This window comes from Eleutherodactylus coqui, chromosome 2 (genome assembly GCF_035609145.1).
Source record: "Eleutherodactylus coqui strain aEleCoq1 chromosome 2, aEleCoq1.hap1, whole genome shotgun sequence".
NCBI classification, from domain to species: Eukaryota; Metazoa; Chordata; class Amphibia; order Anura; family Eleutherodactylidae; genus Eleutherodactylus; species Eleutherodactylus coqui.
In genome coordinates this window covers 72684344-72702008 of record NC_089838.1, presented here as the reverse complement: position 1 = coordinate 72702008, position 17665 = coordinate 72684344, and the positions used below count along the sequence as shown (strand labels likewise).

Sequence of the window (17665 nt, the reverse complement as noted above, 5' to 3'; positions counted from 1 at the left end):
TATCTTCATCGCTCTAACGCTAATGGAAAATATCAGCTGAGATGTGCCGCGATACAGAACTCCGTAGCTCCTGTGATCTCAAATGTAATAATGAATCCTCTGCTAAATTTACCTTCTAATTAATAAATTAGCAGCTCTAATTCCCACCAAGGAATTACCACTATTTTAATTTTCAGATTATTTGAAAAATGATAGGAGCTTACCGGATCGTCCTGCATGTCGACACATGTCTGCCTTGACCTACATTTGTCGCATAGTCTAGCAGCGGAAATAAGGTGTTATGCTGTAGGGTTGGAAACCTACACCAAACATTGAATTGAAACTGCTTGCTAACAAGACAATTATTCCGAGGCTTCTCTGTCATGATACCAGGCCGCTGAACTGCGAACGGCATCATACATTCACAGTGTCACTGTGTACCGGAGATTTATGAAATAGATGGAACTGTAGTGTGTAGTGCTTATGGTTCTTCACTCTCTGTCACATTATGGACCATTTATTTCAGCTATGGAAGAGAATTTGCTGAAGCGTGTGCAGGAAGTGGTATTCTCTAATTAGAACCAGTGATAGTATGTGCATTCTGTATATAAGACACTGTTCACACTGCTACCGCTTTTCGTACTGTCAAGGTTTAGACTAGATTGCAGCATCTGTATTCTCAGCTTTCTAAATTAATGGGATCTATCCATCTGGAAAAGAATTAGTCGTACCGGTCGGTCATTACTTGGTTAATACAGACAGTAGTGTGAGCAGAGCCTGAATAGGATACATTGTTTCCTTCTAGCCAGATGTTACTTTGTGAACATAATTCCAAAAACACTTCTGTTCACACCATGTAGCGCAGAGCCACATGAGGTGTTCTGTTTTTTCACGCCACACCCTACCCCATCCCTGCTAGAGTTTTCCTTCAATTGTCTTCAGTCGAGAAAAACCACATGTCAAAAATGTTGTGTTTAGTACCATGATGCATTTCCTAAAACGGCTCCTATTGGGTTTTATTTGTCCTCCTGTTTTACAGGAAACATAGGATAACATACAAAATCAGAAAAAGGCATTTAGAAGTAGAAAGTAGATAAAGGTTTCTTTTCAAATAAACGAAAATGAACGATACGCCTTCAGGTTAAACGCAGCCAACGATAAGTTCGCTTTTCGTTCATCGTTCATTTAATGCAGGCATAAAAACAATCGTCGCTCGTTCACTAATCGTTTGGTTTATGGCGGCTTCACATCGGCAAATTTGCATATGTAATATGTAGAGAATAGAACCCATTGATTTCAATGGGTTCATTCTCACTTCTCCATTTTGGGCGCGCATTTTGCATGCGTGCAGAAGAATCGGACATGCTCTATTTTCTGTGCATTTGACACCAAAGACCCCCATAGAAGTCCAAGGGGGCGGGGGAAAGGGGGGGCGCAAATGTGTCCACAATGAGCAACGGGATGCACAATATGCTGCGCAGTTGCATGAAAACTCTAGAACTCATTACATTAAATAGCCATTAAAAACCGGGGTGTGCTCATCTGCTGCGCGCAAATCAACATGCCTTGCAAGCGCAAAAAGTTCATTAAAATGTGCCGATACATGTGCAAAGAAGCGCATTCATAGCGCAAATACAGTGTGTGTGATGGAGCCCTTGAATAGCAATCATCACGCGGTTATTTATCCATGTGACCGCTGCAGCCAATAGGAGGACCAACACGGGACGTCATCAGTGGCGTTCAATGAAAACAAACTGGGGCTTATGCATTAGACATGTATATGGCACATGGTCTTCTGTCCTGGTAACCTCCTCTACCACCTGTGTGATGCCGCAATGCCAGAGAATCAGAGAACGCCACAGTAAGTTTATTAATGAAGCATAGTTTGGGATGGGGAAGAGGTATAAAATCGTAAAGCAAAAACTTTTGCAGGCAACCATATCAAAAATTGTCTGATTTGTCTCCCATATTTCACTGACTATTAGAGATGAGTGAGCGTACTCGTTAAGGGAAATTACTCGAGCGAGTATCCCTATTTTCGAGTACATGCCTGCTTGCCCAAAAAGATTTGGGGGCCAGCGTGGGATAGCAGGGGGAGAAGATCTCTCTCTCTCCCCGCTCCCCCATGCTCACTCCCGCAACTCACCGCTCACCCCCACCGACCCCTGAATCTTTTCTGGCAAGCAGGCATGTGCTCGAAAATGGGGATACTCGCTCGAGTAATTTCCCTTAACGAGTACACTCGCTCATCTCTACTGACTATATAGATAGATAGATAGATAGAAATATATAGAGACATATCTACATATGTAATCTATGTGATCTAAACACATTCTAACCAATCTTAACATATAAAGGAGCATTACAGGAAGTACTTTAGCGCGCTACTAGAAGGGAAAAAAAATTACATTCTCAAGAAAAATGTATTTCTTTGGAAGACAACTTAACAGAAAATTTTAGGTTATATGAAGAAAAACTAGAGTTGCCCCTACAGGGGGTTAATAACGTTTTCAATATGGCTTTATCATTGTGCCTTTTTTTTTTCTTACGGCCGACTTAAATGTGATCACAATGAGAGAACATTAGGACTGAGATCCATGCTATTGCTTTGTAGCATTCGCCATCGTACGCAGCTGCTGCTGCTAGTCATGGACAATGAAATATGCATTTTATACTGACTTCTCATCACCTTGTCTCTTCTGCAGCAATGCATCTCCTCGGACTGAACTGGCAGCTCCAGCCGGCAGACGGACATACCTTCAACAATGGCATACGAACCAGCAGTGATGATGTTGCAACAATGCCATCTGGAGGCAAAGGTGAGCGTCTGTCTAGTGCTGCTCTCTACAGTGATTGACGTTCACTGAATTCTGCCTGCATTTCTTAGGGTCTGTCGCAGGGTTGGTGTCTCTTCCAAATGTTCTTTTTTTTTCTTTCCGCATCTCTTCTGAGGACCAACGGTTGTAACATAGAGACATAATGTCATATCAAGACAACAATTAATACTTCGTTGACCCACCCTACCCGATGTTATAAATATCTACTTTCACAATCTATTACATAATAGTGTGCAAAAGGACTTCAAACAAGAAGTGAATGCTCTTCACCACTGCAGCCTTCATGCTTTTGCTAGTGGAGCTTTATTTTCTAGTATTATGTATATTTTTACGCCACTTGTTATGATGTAGGATTAAATATGTTCCACTTCCTAAATATATATACGTATGGTCCGTCTATCATAACACATTTGCAGCAACACTTGCATCCAGTTCATTGCATATTGTTGCACGTGCCGTACGTTTCGAATGGCTTAAGAGTTTAATCCTCTATATTTTATTCATAGAGTATTTTATACAATGTGACTACAGAAAGGCCACACTGACATTCTAAATACGTGGAGATACAAACAAGACGAGCGTTCACTCTCACAGTGCAGCACGATGTTGGTGTCCGTGTTGGGATATCACTACAGTCTGGAGCTCCATATGTAAATGCAGCATTCGGATGCAATGGAAAAATCATCTTGAGTTGCTATTTTTCCATCTGAATTGGACAAATTATTGAATTTAGGCAACAGCTAAGCGGGCATGTCTTAATTTCTCAGTAGGGAACACTGGCTGTGGAGAGATAAGCTTCTTTAGGTACCACCAAAATTCTCCTATATGGGTTGTAAGGGTAGGCAGAGTTGTAAAGAGGCATTAGGACTAATAACTACATGCATATACCTATTATCTGCACATGGCAAAGCCGGATTCTGCATGTGGAATCCCGCAACGGAATACAGCTCTGGCAGCAGCGGCACCCGCGCTCACCTGCTCTGTCGCCATCTTTTCTGTACTGTGAATAGACCCAGCGGCTTGCCGTCGCACATACACAGTACACATGTTCATTGCAGAAGGGCCGTGGGTCGGACCACTTCCATTGACTTCACTGGAAGCTGTCCGTGTGAAGCCCGCATGAAAATGGCGCATGCTGCTATTTCTTTCCTCCGCGAGTGGAAATTGCAATTGATTTCCGCTCGTGTTTAGGAAGCAGCAGATCTCCATAGGAAGTAACGGGGGTATTTGCTGCGAATTCGCAGTGCGGATGCCGACCGCGGATTCCGCAGTAAATATCCGTCCATGTGTAGGAGGCCTTTGGAAGATGGCATAGCATTAAAAATACATTGCTGGGCAATATAAGATGGCAATTTTGACCTCTTGCCCTATAAAGTAGTGTCAAATTGCATCCTATATCCACGGGTGTGTTCATACGTATCCAATTGGCTGCAGGTTTTTTCCCGGATTTTGGTGAAGATCTGCAGCAGATTTTTTTAATATAAATTCTTTATTTATAAATTTGAGGGAGGTTCAGAAGGAAAAAAGGGGAAATGGGGGTAGGGGTGTAACAGCACACCAAAAGTCTCTCAACAATCATAATTGTAAAATTGCATTGCAACATCCATGAATAGAATTACGAAATGTGAGATAAAATGACCAAAGGTAGAGGGTGGGACAGGAGCAAGGGGGAACAGGAGCTCTGTTTGTTGATCCATACACAGAATTATACGAAAATTGCGTTATACTGAAGGGGTATATATCTTGGCTAATGAGTTTGGATGTGGGGTGGAAGTTATTTATTGTTAAAGGAAATCCATTTGGACCATATCTTAAGATGTTTCTCCACCTTTCCTTCTTGCAGCAGATTTTACCCCTTTAATATGATTTCAATTGAAAGTTAAAATCTGCTGCAGAGCCATGAAAATTTGCTACAAAATCTGCAGCAAATCAGCTATGTGTGAACACGCCAATCAGTGCCAACAAGAACTATCTTGCATCATGTACGGTAGCTAAAAATCACATTAATGAAACTAGTAGTAATGACTGTATATTTCCAATAACATCAAGGGTTTATGCCAATTTGCATGTATCACAATGTGGACAGCAGTAGCCTGCCAAGTGCAATTATTAGGCTTATGAAGTGAAACAATTTGTATTGCAGAAAGAAACAATTAAAAATAAAAATAATGAAGGCAAAATCAAATGCCATCCAGACGGCAAGGAAGTCCAAACTCAATAATATCATTCCTGGGTATGGCATCCTGGACTAATAAGCTTTGAGCATTATTGCAGGTGTTCAGAAAAGCCTTTTTTGTTTCTATATTTGGGGCTGGAAAATCAATGAAATGTATCTTCTGGATGCTACTCAGCTTCAGATGTAACTCAAGTGCCTCAGGCTCTTCCTCCAGAAACAAGAGACGAGCTAGAAAATGATGGGCATGGTTGATCTCCAGGTCTCACATTGAATAACCAGGAGGTTGCAAGTGAGCACAGAACAACCAGGGTCAACAATCATACAGTTCTTAGTGGGAAATGAGAAAATTCATTATAGAGACAGATTACCGTATACAACCGGTTTGGTTATTAACCATACTGCTTGACTTCATGTCCGATCTTTTTTGCACATCATCATCCGTAGTGAACTTTCTCAGGATACCAAATTATTAAGTTGTGGATGAACTTCTCATACATCTTGTTAGCATCTACTAACTTTTACACGTTTTTTTGACATCTTGATTATGAAGACAAACATCTAGAATTTCAATGGGAGCTTTGCCTGGAATAACAAGCTTGACCTCTATAGCGGGAACATAGCTGTCTACTTCATGCAGAAATGTGCGCAAGCACACTGGTTAACAACTGATTGGTGGGGGTTCAGCAGGCATACCCCACTGCTCTATTGATGGCCTATCCAAAGCATGGGTCATCAATGGTTCACAACAGGGCAACCCCTTTAAAAGTAGCTACAGTAACTTGGCTAAACATTTCACATATGTACATTTAGCTAGGTGCATTTAATGAGAATCTCTCCTCTGCAGGCATGTTTTATCCATCTGTCTGCTTCTAAAACCCTACAGCTAACTTAAAAAAATTAAAATTAGTGAAACAGTCGGGTTCTTGGTCATTGCTTTCTCTGCTAGCTGATCGGGACATGTTGGGGATGTGCATCAATACATGTTTTCAGCCCCTTTAGTCTATGTTGAGTGACAACACCACATCCAAAGGTGATAACCACCAGCTGTGGCTTGCTTGTAATTATTGGGTCCCACAGTTTTCCTTCAAACAATCTTACAATTAATATTATTATAGAAAATTCCTATCTTTAATTAACATTGGCAAATATCAAAAGTAACATTTTTTGTAATGTATCATCATTACATTAGTTTCAGTTTGATTATACTTAAAGGGGTTGTCCCGCGCCGAAACGGTTTTTTTTTTTTTTCAACCCTCCCCCCCCCCCCCCCCCCCCGTTCGGCGCGAGACAACCCCGATGCAGGGGTTAAAAAAGAACACCGCACAGCGCTTACCTGAATCCCCGCGCTCCGGTGACTTCTTACTTACCTGCTGAAGATGGCCGCCGGGATCTTCTCCCTCGGTGGACCGCAGGGCTTCTGTGCGGTCAATTGCCGATTCCAGCCTCCTGATTGGCTGGAATCGGCACGTGACGGGGCGGAGCTACACGGAGCCCCATTGAGAAAAGAAGAAGACCCGGACTGCGCAAGTGCGTCTAATTTGGCCATTAGACGCTGAAAATTAGACGGCTCCATGGAAACGAGGACGCTAGCAACGGAAAAGGTAAGTGAAAAACTTCTGATAACTTCTGTATGGCTCATAATTAATGCACAATGTACATTACAAAGTGCATTAATATGGCCATACAGAAGTGTATAGACCTACTTGCTTTCGCGGGACAACCCCTTTAAAAAGTTTCTATAAGAAACCATCAGCAATATGATGTGTACATATCTGCAACTCTTACGATCCATTTAGATGGGCCAATTTCTTACCTCAATCTATCAAGTGCCGATTCAAAACGCTTGTCAATTGGCACTTGTTTCATTTTCCTTCAACCAGGCCAAGAATCTGCTTAGGGAGGATACAGTATTGTAAGAATGATTAGATTTCTCCATAGACTGGTGGTACAACTCATTCACATGAGAAGATCAACCAATCAGCAACCATTATCTAACGAACTAGGATTGTTCATCGGTTGATTGTTGCTTTTTCTACATGGGCCGATTGTCAGATGAATGAGTGTTCGGAGGAATGTTCCATCCTAATAATCAGCCCCTATAAAAGGACCATTAGACTTTCCTCAGGCACATTTGATGCGACAGTACATATGTATCTTCAGAATATATGAATTACGTTTGGCTTTCCCACTAGAGATGCTTGGTTGAATTGTATCACATTGCTAGTTTCTCATGAAAGTTGTAAACGCATGGCAAACATTTTCATCAACTTTAGTCACTAGCACAGCATTAGCAAATGTTTTTCTCTGAATTTATTCTCCTAGTAGTTTATTTTACTAAAATTTAAGATTATTTGACAACATTTACCTAAATAAAATCACTGAGCATCTAGTGGTACAAATCGATGACCATTGATTGCTGTCAGCCATTGCAGTAAGCCAATCAAGATATATTGGCAATTGGGTAATTAAAAAGTACCCATCCCCCTCAGTGTTGCTTTATTAAAACATTTACTTCTCTAGTGTTTTTATCAAGATGGATCACACTTTGAAAGTAATTTAATCCGATTTGGCAATTACTAGATAAATACTACATAAAAAGATTACAAAACGCAAAAAAGCCCTCCAAATTAGAAGCCGAAGTACAAGATTTTCGATTAAAAAGATTACAGAACCTGGTTCGGGGCAAGTTCATTTAAGGTGAACGTGTTTAACTTTAGAGCATTTCTACAATTAAATGTGAATCATGTTTCTTCTTTAAGGTACAAATGTCAGATGTATCGTGCCTACAGTAATCAGGTGAAAGAACATTTAGTCCTATGACTACAGATGCAGTTATGACGTTACTATGTTTTCTTGTACACTGTTGTAACTAATCAAGTTAAGTAGGATTTGTTGCCAACTTATCCTCTCATAGTGTTAATTTAGAGAATACAATTGCACCCTCTGAATTGCAAGAAGCAATTGCTGTACATAAAACAACATGGCCTCTTACTGATTGGCCTGAGAGGAATCACCACACTATTTAACTAACAATTTACTTAGAGGTAATGTGAGCATAGATATTGGTATATAGATAGGTACAGTAATGGTGGCAGTGTATAGGGGAAGCCCACTCCCTTACAGAAGAATGGCCAATGGCTGCACTGAGCCCTGCACTATCCGGTGTGGTACCCGGTCGAGAGGGCGAGTGGGGAGAAGAACGAGCTGAGAATCACTGGCAAGCACTATTTCTTCCCCTTTACTGGCCAGAGACATGGCCAAGGAGGGGCACAAGTGGCAGAGGTGCCTTGTGCCATGTTGGAGCCACTGGGCGCTACCATTTTGGAATGGCCTCTTAGAGTCTTGAATAGGAGGTTCCTGCTCTGACAGTGAAGTAACTCTGTTGCAGCTAATGCATCACTGCCTGAAGACTTGGCCCCTTGTTGGGGAAGAGAGCGGGAATAATCTCCACTCAATGGAGGCAGTTGGCTATAATGATCCCTGGCCTGCTCCACCCCATTTACTCAGCGATGATCGCTCCTGTGTGAAAGAACAGGAGCAATCATCACTAGGACAGCTGTTGGACCCTTTAACCCAGAATCATTAGCCGAATTGAGAGCATGGGTAGGGGGCAAACTGAGATGGGAGATGAAATATAAGGTGGTGCAGAACTTTGGAGAGCTTTATAAGTGAGAGTTATGAATTGAAATTGTTGAATGGGTAACCAGTGCAGTGACTCGCTCCGGGTGGAGACATCATTGCAGTGGTTGGACATAAAGAGAAGCATGGCTGCTGCACTCAAGATAGATTGGTGAGGGTAGAGTTAGGAGGAAAAGGCTAGTCAGCAGTGAGGTAAAGATCAATTAGCTAAATTAGTCAAGATGAAAATGGATCAGGGCAACAATAAGAGTTTTTGCAGTTTCCATACTAAGAAAAGGAGGATTTTGCAAATATTTTGAGGTGCTGGTGATGTAAGCGTGCAAGTCATTGAATATAGAGATTAAAGTAAAGATTGAAGTCAAATATGACCCCAAGATGGTGGTTGTGTTGCCTAGTAGTCATTGTATCACCACACACTGAAATGGAAATATCTAGTTAAGGTAGTTTAAGTAGATGGCAGAAACACAGGAAGTTCAGTTTTTGAAAGATTCAATTTCAGATAGAAAGAAGACCTGATGTTAGAGCCGGCGGACAGACAATCGGGTATTTGGTCTGTTATTGGGTGGCCTTGACCACACTTCTAGTTTACACTGTGCTTGATAAAGGACTTAATGCCCAAAACATTGTCTATATTGTGTATAGTGACGCTTTAATAAAGTTAGAACTAATTGCATTTGGGCTGTCGTACTTCATTTTTAAAACTTTGATTTGGGGGCCAAACACAGCTGGAAGTAGACCACATCAACTTTACTGCCATCTAGTGTGTGGGAGAGGCAGTTACATTTGAAAGACCTAGGGAAGAAGTTAATGATAGAAACTGAGAGGCAGATGGCCAGATCAGGTTGCCAATGGGGTTCTAAATTCACCATGAGAGTTGGAATTTCACAAGATAGAAAAGAGATGCCAAGCGGCAAAGTGATCCACTAATGGGGATGGGCCCGGTGGGGTGATGGGTGACTGCCATTCACAAGGAGAATAAATGGAAGAGTCTCAGAGGCTGGCCATGCAAAGAGGGGAATGTGAGTAAGGGTACTGGGGCGGGTGATATGCTTCTCAGTTTAAATTGTAATAGGAGATAAAATGGATTCTGAGGAAAAGAGGATATTGAGAAATACATTTCTGCAGCTTTTTTCTGCATTGTGTATGATTTGTGTTCCTTTAAGATAGCCTTACAAATTCCAAGTTAACATATTACTATGTGCCAAATCACAAATTCAGCACTGCTACATCTGTTGTTAGTTTAAGCAATATACACACCTTGTTTGCTCCTTGCCCAACAGCCAGTGTAATTATATGGCAAGTGTCAATGGACAAAAACCGCTAGACCTTAATGTTCCCTCTGACTAAACATAATGAAGTCATACATCTTAATTATGTGTGCATGACTGCATTTACTATGGCTTAGAAATGGGGACCTTAAAACTTGGGATTTTGCTAAAATTAAAAGTCTGAGCTGATTCCAATTCTGCCTTTTTTACTATGAATATTATATGCCAGATTGGAGTCAGGAAGGAATTTTTTCCTTTAAATGGGGAAAATTGGCTTCTACCTGAGGCATTTTCTTTCCTTCTTCTGGATCAACATTGGGGTGATGGGCTGAACTGGAAGGGTGTCTTTTTTCGGCCTTATATACTATGTTACTATATTTTTCATCATATATACTGTGTGTATGTATGTATAACACTGGAGGCACAATCTAATGCTAGAAAGATTGTATGCCCATTGGCTGGCATGGGTGGGCGGCATTTTGGACACATGCGGTAACTGCAATATGGATACCGAGCTTTACACATTGATCATCGATGACATTAAAACCTGTGACTGGTGAAGCGAATAACATTGGTTACCATGCAACAATGACACCTGCCAGGGGTGGGATACATTGGACAGCAAGTGAACAATCAGTGTGTAAAGTTGATGTGTTGCAAATGATGGCTAGAAAACTGGGTCAGAGCAGCCCTTGTGGGGTGTTCTGGTATGTAGTGCTTAGTTAGCAAGCGCTGCAGAATATGTTGGCGCTATACAAATAAAGATTATTACCTATGAAAAGTGGTTGAAGAAGGGACAACCGGTGAATCAGCGACAGTCATGGGCACCCACAGCTCAATAATGTTCATGAGGAGTGAAAGCTATTCTATCTGATCTGGTCTCCCAGAAGAGCTACTGTAGGATAAATTGCTGACTATGATGGAAAGATGTCAGTACTTAGAATAAGTATAGATTCTTGCTTGGCTGTCAATTCCCAGTGATTGTTACAAGGCTTGTATAAAGAGTCTAACTTTGACTTGCAGGAATGCTGCCTTCCAATAGGTAGTGCTGCAGAGGTATTGTTCCATTTCCATTATCATATTACCCAAATGAGTATGAGTGGTCTTATAAGTCTCCTCACTCACCTTCTAGGTGCTCTCTTTAAGGAGAAAAGATAGCATTGTTGACCTACTTACAATAAATCACAGTTTGCAGAGTATGTGGCTGCATATTCAAAGACTGGTCAGAGTGCCCATACCGACCCTGGCCACCAGCAGAAGTGAATACACTGGGTACATGAGCATCATCACTGGACCATAGAGCAATAGAAGAAAGTGACCATGTCTACTGAATCAATTCTCTGTTATTTCATGTGGATTGCAAGGTGCATGCATGTTGCTTACCTGGGGAAGACATGGCACCACGATGCACCATGGGAAGAGGCCAATGGGTAAAGGCACTATGATGCTCTGGGCATGTTTTCCTGGGAAATCGTGGGTTCTGATATTCAGGTGGATATTACTTTAACATGTACCACCTACCTACGGTAAATATTGCACAGACCAAGCACACCCCTTCATGGCAGTGGAATTTCCTAATGGCAGTGGCTTCTTTGAGCAGGATAATGCACCCTGCCACACTGTAAAAGTTTTTTAGGAATGGTTTGAGAAAGAGTTTAAAGTGTTGACTTTATCCCCAAAATCGCTAGACCTCAATCCAATCAATCATCTGTGGGATGTGCTGGAAAAAGAAGTCCAATTCATGGAGGCCCCACCTCACAATTTACAGGACTTAAAGGATCTGCTGCTAAAGTCTTGGTACCAGATAACACAGGTCACCTGTAAGGATTTTGCAGAGCTGATGCCTTGATGAGTAAGAGCTGTTTTAGTGGCATTATGGGCTTAATCAAAACCCAACTGAAAGAGTCAAAGCATAGTATTGGCTGAATAAAGGCACAGAATTCTTCATCACAATCACTGGAGTGATACCAATCAGTTCAGCTTTTCGTGAAGAGTGGACATTTGGTTCGTGGTCGAAATGAAGTTTGCACCCATTACAACATTGCACACACTGTATACTGTTTGTCAGAATAGATACTTTCTTCACTTAAGTTTGAGCAGTTTGGCATACGGTTTATAGTCCCAGGCAGATCACAGCCTCCATCCTCTGGAGGTATCTACTATTTGACCTTTAATTCGGTGTCTGGTGACTACTGTAGCATTCTATAATTATATCCTGACGTGCGTTGCTGAAGTGGACACTGATGCTTGATAACAAGAGCACGGAATCCTACACATTAAAATCTTGTGTACTCAAATCGCATTCATAGACTATAGTGACACTGATGGCTGAGAACAAAAACACGGGATCATGTTCATTAAATCTTCGTGTCCTCTTCCTGACACTTTGCAATCCTTACAGTGGTTCTCATGCTTACAATTTTCGTTTCTTTGATAGCATCTTGTTTACTGTGTGACTTGACATGGCATGACTTGTCAGCAGCTATTTATTTGTCTTGTGGTGTATTTTTATGAAAAGAAGGAAATAAATCCCTCCACAAATGTTACTTTATTTCCGTTTTGAAATTAAATAAAAAAAGCGCACAGCATGAGGGAGCTTTTGAAGAGCCCAAATCTTCCAATGTGCTGCTTCTTTATCCTATTGTCACCCACTATAAGAGATTACCAGTGATATTTATACATTTTTTTCATTTCATTGGCATAGACTGGATGTTTTTTTTTTTTTCTGAAAGATCTCTGTCGGTAATGGCATCTTTCCTTCTCTATGTTATGCTAATAACAAAACATTTTCAGTAATGCAGAACCTGCTGTGTCACATCGATACCAAGTTAAAGAATGTTTATAGATGCAGTATATGCAGGATCATCCCAGGATCTGTCACAATAATACAGCAGGGCCCCAAAGATCAGAAAACAAACCCATTTAGAGCAAACTGTGAAGCCTATCAATTTCCATTAGGGTCTATTTCTTATACGTTGATGCACAAATAACCGATGTGACATTATTAATGGTATGCCTTGTATACAATGATAAGAACAAGAGTTTACGATGTAATTAAAAGCAGACGTGAACGTGTTCTGCATAGAATAATTTTCTGTGGTAGGTCCATTGTTCCCCAGTCTGACTCTGAGAATATGTATAAATTAGACCAAGTATAGTGTTAAAGAATATGTACAGCAAGGAACACACCATTGATCAGTGACCTTCTTGTTAGAGGAGATGTAAAGTGTCCCCTGGGTTTAAGTTGGGCCCTCTGGCAGGTTGGGACATGGGAGGGTCTACCAGCAAGGGACTCGCCAACGGGGTCTCGACCACTGGGGACGTTGATACAGCTGGCAGTATGACAGGAGACAATCCCCTTAGCTCCAGAAATGTGCCTGATTACAGGGTTGTAGGTAAGCAGACATAGGTTGCGGGTAGTCACCAGGCAAGGATGCCATTTTGCTCGGAACACAGATTTTTTTTGAACAGAACAAATCAAGTGGCAACCTTTTAGAAGTCAATAACAAACCAGGATCCACCGGATAGAAAATTTGCCTATTGTTTCATTAACATTCACTCATCAATGGCCGCAATAGTTAGCTTGGATCAAGCACTTCCAAATATTTTGGAGCACTTGGCAGTCGTGTTGAAGGGAAAGTCAGGCCAGACATACCGCTTCCATAACATAAAATCATTTGTCCAACAGATATTTCTCCCAACCCCACAAGCCAAGAGTGAACATGTTCTCAATGGGGAATTAGCTGCAATCCAACTTGTCTTATCTCCTGGATGCTGAAATCAAGCATAACATGACATCTGCTGTCAGCACGCCATCATACACATTAGATGGTCTGCCAGTCTTGCCGAAATCGGCAGATTTGGCAAACATTCGTCTAATATGTATGGTTGCCCTAATTCTTCCATTGAGTCTAATCCCAAGGACATTAGAGTGGTCTCTCAAGGTTCAATAGGCTCAGGATACAATACGTTAATCACATCATCTTCTTTCTTTGACCACCTATTCAACATGCAATCTCAAAGACAGTCCGGATCTGCGGTACATGTGATTGACTGGAAGATTCAACCAATCAGCATGCACATTTCACTGGTAAAAGACTTTTACTACTATAGTGCATGCACTGATTGTCTGTGTAGTAGCGCTTCTCTATGGTACAGTACAGTACTACATGTCCTGTATTGCTCATTTGTATTTTTCTGTTACACTGTTTACTGCCAGGGCCCTGAAGAAGCTTTTGCCGCCTACATAGAAAGTGATTTACATTTTCCAGCAGCTATATTTTTACTTTTATGTGTTAGGGACTTGCTTTATGTGTTTTCTGCTTAATTCTCTCTCATCTTCATTTTTTATCACTCACTAGTTTTTCATAGAGTTATGGTCTCAAATTACAATAGTTTCAATTTATAATGATCATCATGGAACCAATTAATATGTAACTTCAAGAACAACTGCAATAGATAACACAGAGTCCTGTCTTAAAGGGAATATATCAGAAAATTACCTATTGTTTAAACAATGTTTTTTATCAAACATATTTTTTAAATAGTTTTTTTTATTCTCCATGTTGCCATATACACTCTTTGTCAAAAAAAATCAAGCACCCAGAAGTTGTTGATTTTCTGCAAAACTCTGCATGTAGTTACATCTCAGGCAGATAAGCAAATGATTACAGTAGCAGCATGATTAGATGAAAGGTCTTGCCACCTGATGCCCTAGAAGTAGTTCCACCCATGGCCTATGAAAAGGCTCTAAGAGGTTACTCTGGTGTAGTAGACCTCTTTTTCAGTGACTACTCCAGGTTTAGTTTGGGCACTGATAAACCACTGTGTTCGTGTCTGGAGACCTAGAGCTGAGCACTTCAGTCCTGCCTTTGCTATGTAGTGGCACACTGCCCCCTGCTGGTGTGATGGTCTGCGGGGCTATCACATATGACAGTCGGTCACCCCTAGTAGTGGTACGAGGAACAATGACAGCTCAGTGATATGTTCAGGACATCCTGCAGCCACATGTGTTCCTCTCATGGTGGCTTCCAAGAGGACTTTTCCAGCAGGAGAATGCTCAGCAGCACACACAAGTGTGTCACAGGAATGTATCCACAACATTGTCACACTTCTGTGGCTGCCCAGTCACCAGATTTATTGCCAATAGAACATGTATGGGACCATCTGGGATGCCAACTTAAACAGCCTACAAGTTTGCACAATCTAGATGCTCAGTTACAGCAAATGTGGACTGATATGCTGCAGAATACCATACAGAACCTGTATGTTTCCATGCCCACATCACATCTTACATCCAAACTAGAGGCGGTACAACAGGGTACTAGAGCCTCCATGCCCACCCGTATCACATCTTGTATTAAAGCTAGAGATAGTACAACAGGGTACTAGAGCCTCCATGCCTGCCTGTATCACCTCTTACATCCAAGCTAGAGGAGACCCAGCAGGGTACTAGAATCTCCATGCCTGCCACTATCATATCTTACATCCAAGCTAGAGGCAGTACAACAGGGTACTAGAGCCTTCATGCCTGTCCATATCACATCTTATGTCCAAGATAGAGGCGGCCCAAAAGGGTACTAAAGCCTCCAAGCCCGCCTGTATCACATCTTGTATCCAAGTTAGAGACGGCCCAGCAGGGTACTACAGCTTCTATGCTCACCCATATCACATCTTACATCCAAGCTAGAGGCGGTACAACAGGGTACTAGAGCCTCCATGCCTGCCCGTATCACATCTTACATCCAAGCTAGAGACGGTACAACAGGGTACTAGAGCCTCCATGCCCGCCTGTATCATATCTTGTATCCAAGCTAAAAGCGGTACAACAGGGTACTAGAGCCTCCCGTCAAGTGTTCAGTTTTCCACATATATATATATATATATATATATATATATATATATATATATATATATATATATATATATATATTCTGCTGTTTTCACTCTGGTTGCTAGATATGAAAACACTCTGATGCTGCAGGTTCTGTAGAGAAAACGTTTCAGCAGTCATCTCATTATTATCACTACAATAAAGGGTAACAACTAAATATAGATAACACAGGATTCACCTTTCATAATAGGTGATAGTCATATCTTATCTCCTCTCTATCCCTGCACAATGGCCACTGCAATGCAGTCACATAGCATATCTAGAAGTTTCTTAAAGAAGTTGCTGAGTGTCCCCTCCAGTCAATTGTTACTATGGTTCAGAAGGCAGCCATGCAGAACAAGACGTTTAAGCCTATCATAACATTTAGAAAAGTTGTACTAGGAGCACGAGTTATCCCCTAGACACAGGATAGGGGATAACTTGCTGATTGTGGGGTTCTTGCCATTGAGGCACGCATTGATTTTGGAAATGAGGTTCCTCTGCCTGTCACTGCGTAGTCTCGAGCATGTGTGCCTGCTGCTCTGTCAATTTCAGTTGGACTGATAGTAATACGCAAGTACTTGGGTATCTCTGACAGCCCCATCGAAAGGGAATGGAGTGGCAGCATGCTTGCAAGACAAGCGCTCTATTCAATCTCCTCCTCACTGCAAGAGGTGCAGTAAAATGCGATGTGGAAAATAAAAACGAATTGCCAAAATATATACTTAGTAGAGATGAGCGAGCACCCAAATGCTCGAGTTCGCGTTATTCGAGTCGAGCTTTTCGTAAAATTCGAGAGCTCTACTCGAGTAACGAACCCCATTGACTACAATGGGAGACTCGAGCATTTTTGTATGTGGGACACCGGGTCCCGAGCTTTTTTTTTTTCTTGGTCTCTCTCTCTCTCTCTCTCTCTCTCCCTCTCCCTCTCCCTCTCCCTCTCCCTCTCCCTCTCCCTCTCCCTCTCCCTCTCCCTCTCTCTCCCCCTCTCCCTCTCTCTCCCCCTCTCTCCCCCTCCCCCTAAATCTCTCCGTCCCTCTCTCTCTTTCCCTCTCTCCCTCTCTCTCCTCTTATACTTAGCATTAAAAAAACGCTATTTAAAGGGAACCTGTCATGAGTTTATTTCACAGTGAAACAATAGCTGCTCTGCAACACACGCTTTCCCAAACTGCTTTTGTTATAAATGTTGATAAAAGAATAACTCTATAATTGATGTTTGAAATCCTCCTCTGTGGCATATAGGGGGGTCGGACCGGCTCCCTTAGATGTATTTCTTTCAACTCAGTCCGCCTTTCCTGGCACCTGTGATATGGATGCCATACCTGGTGTCATCCACACACTGCTGGCAAATCTTATGCCTTCCCTTTGCCATTGGCCCAGCGAATGTGCAGGTAAGCTATTTGAATCTCCCCACAAATAGGATAGGTTATCTGCACATGTGCGGGAATCCGACAGCACAGGGCAGGCATTAGATATGATGGGTTGATGATGCTCGGCTGCATTTACATACAGTGTGGGAGTTTTTCAAACACCAATTATACAGGCATTCGTCTATCAACTTTTCTAACAAATGCCATTTGGGAAAGTGTGCAGACACACTATTGTAGCACTGGTATTGTACTGCGGAAAAACAGGTCTCCTTTAAACAATAGGCAATTTTCGGATGACACATTCGCTTTCATTTACTTAGTTTTCACTTTGTTGCTTTAATTCTCTGAACTGTACCCCTATTTCTGACACACTTGCCTAATCTAATGAGATTGAGTAATTAGAGATGCAAAATGAAAAACACATTCATTGATGTTCAAGGTCAAAGTGAAGCTATTCAGAATGGTTTGTTCTTACGTGCCATCTGTCTGAGCAATTGCTCTGTAATGATTTGAAGCAAAAAACA

At 41.7% G+C, this 17665-nt stretch overlaps 1 protein-coding gene across 8 annotated transcripts in view; it reads left to right on the top strand.

Moving 5' to 3' along the window:
• Positions 1-17665, top strand: part of TENM2 (teneurin transmembrane protein 2) — a 1550877-nt gene that overhangs the window by 1207394 nt on the left and 325818 nt on the right. For 4 of the 8 annotated variants that reach the window (XM_066591125.1, XM_066591120.1, XM_066591124.1 and 1 more), the window contains exon 7: positions 2685-2804. The exons of 1 other annotated variant lie outside the window; for it this stretch is intronic. In XM_066591125.1, coding sequence (XP_066447222.1) covers positions 2685-2804 — 120 coding nt within the window. Of the gene's footprint in view, positions 1-2684; positions 2805-13302; positions 13316-17665 lie in introns of all 8 variants that reach the window. 3 more of the 8 variants (XM_066591117.1, XM_066591116.1, XM_066591121.1) reach the window with 2 other exon arrangements.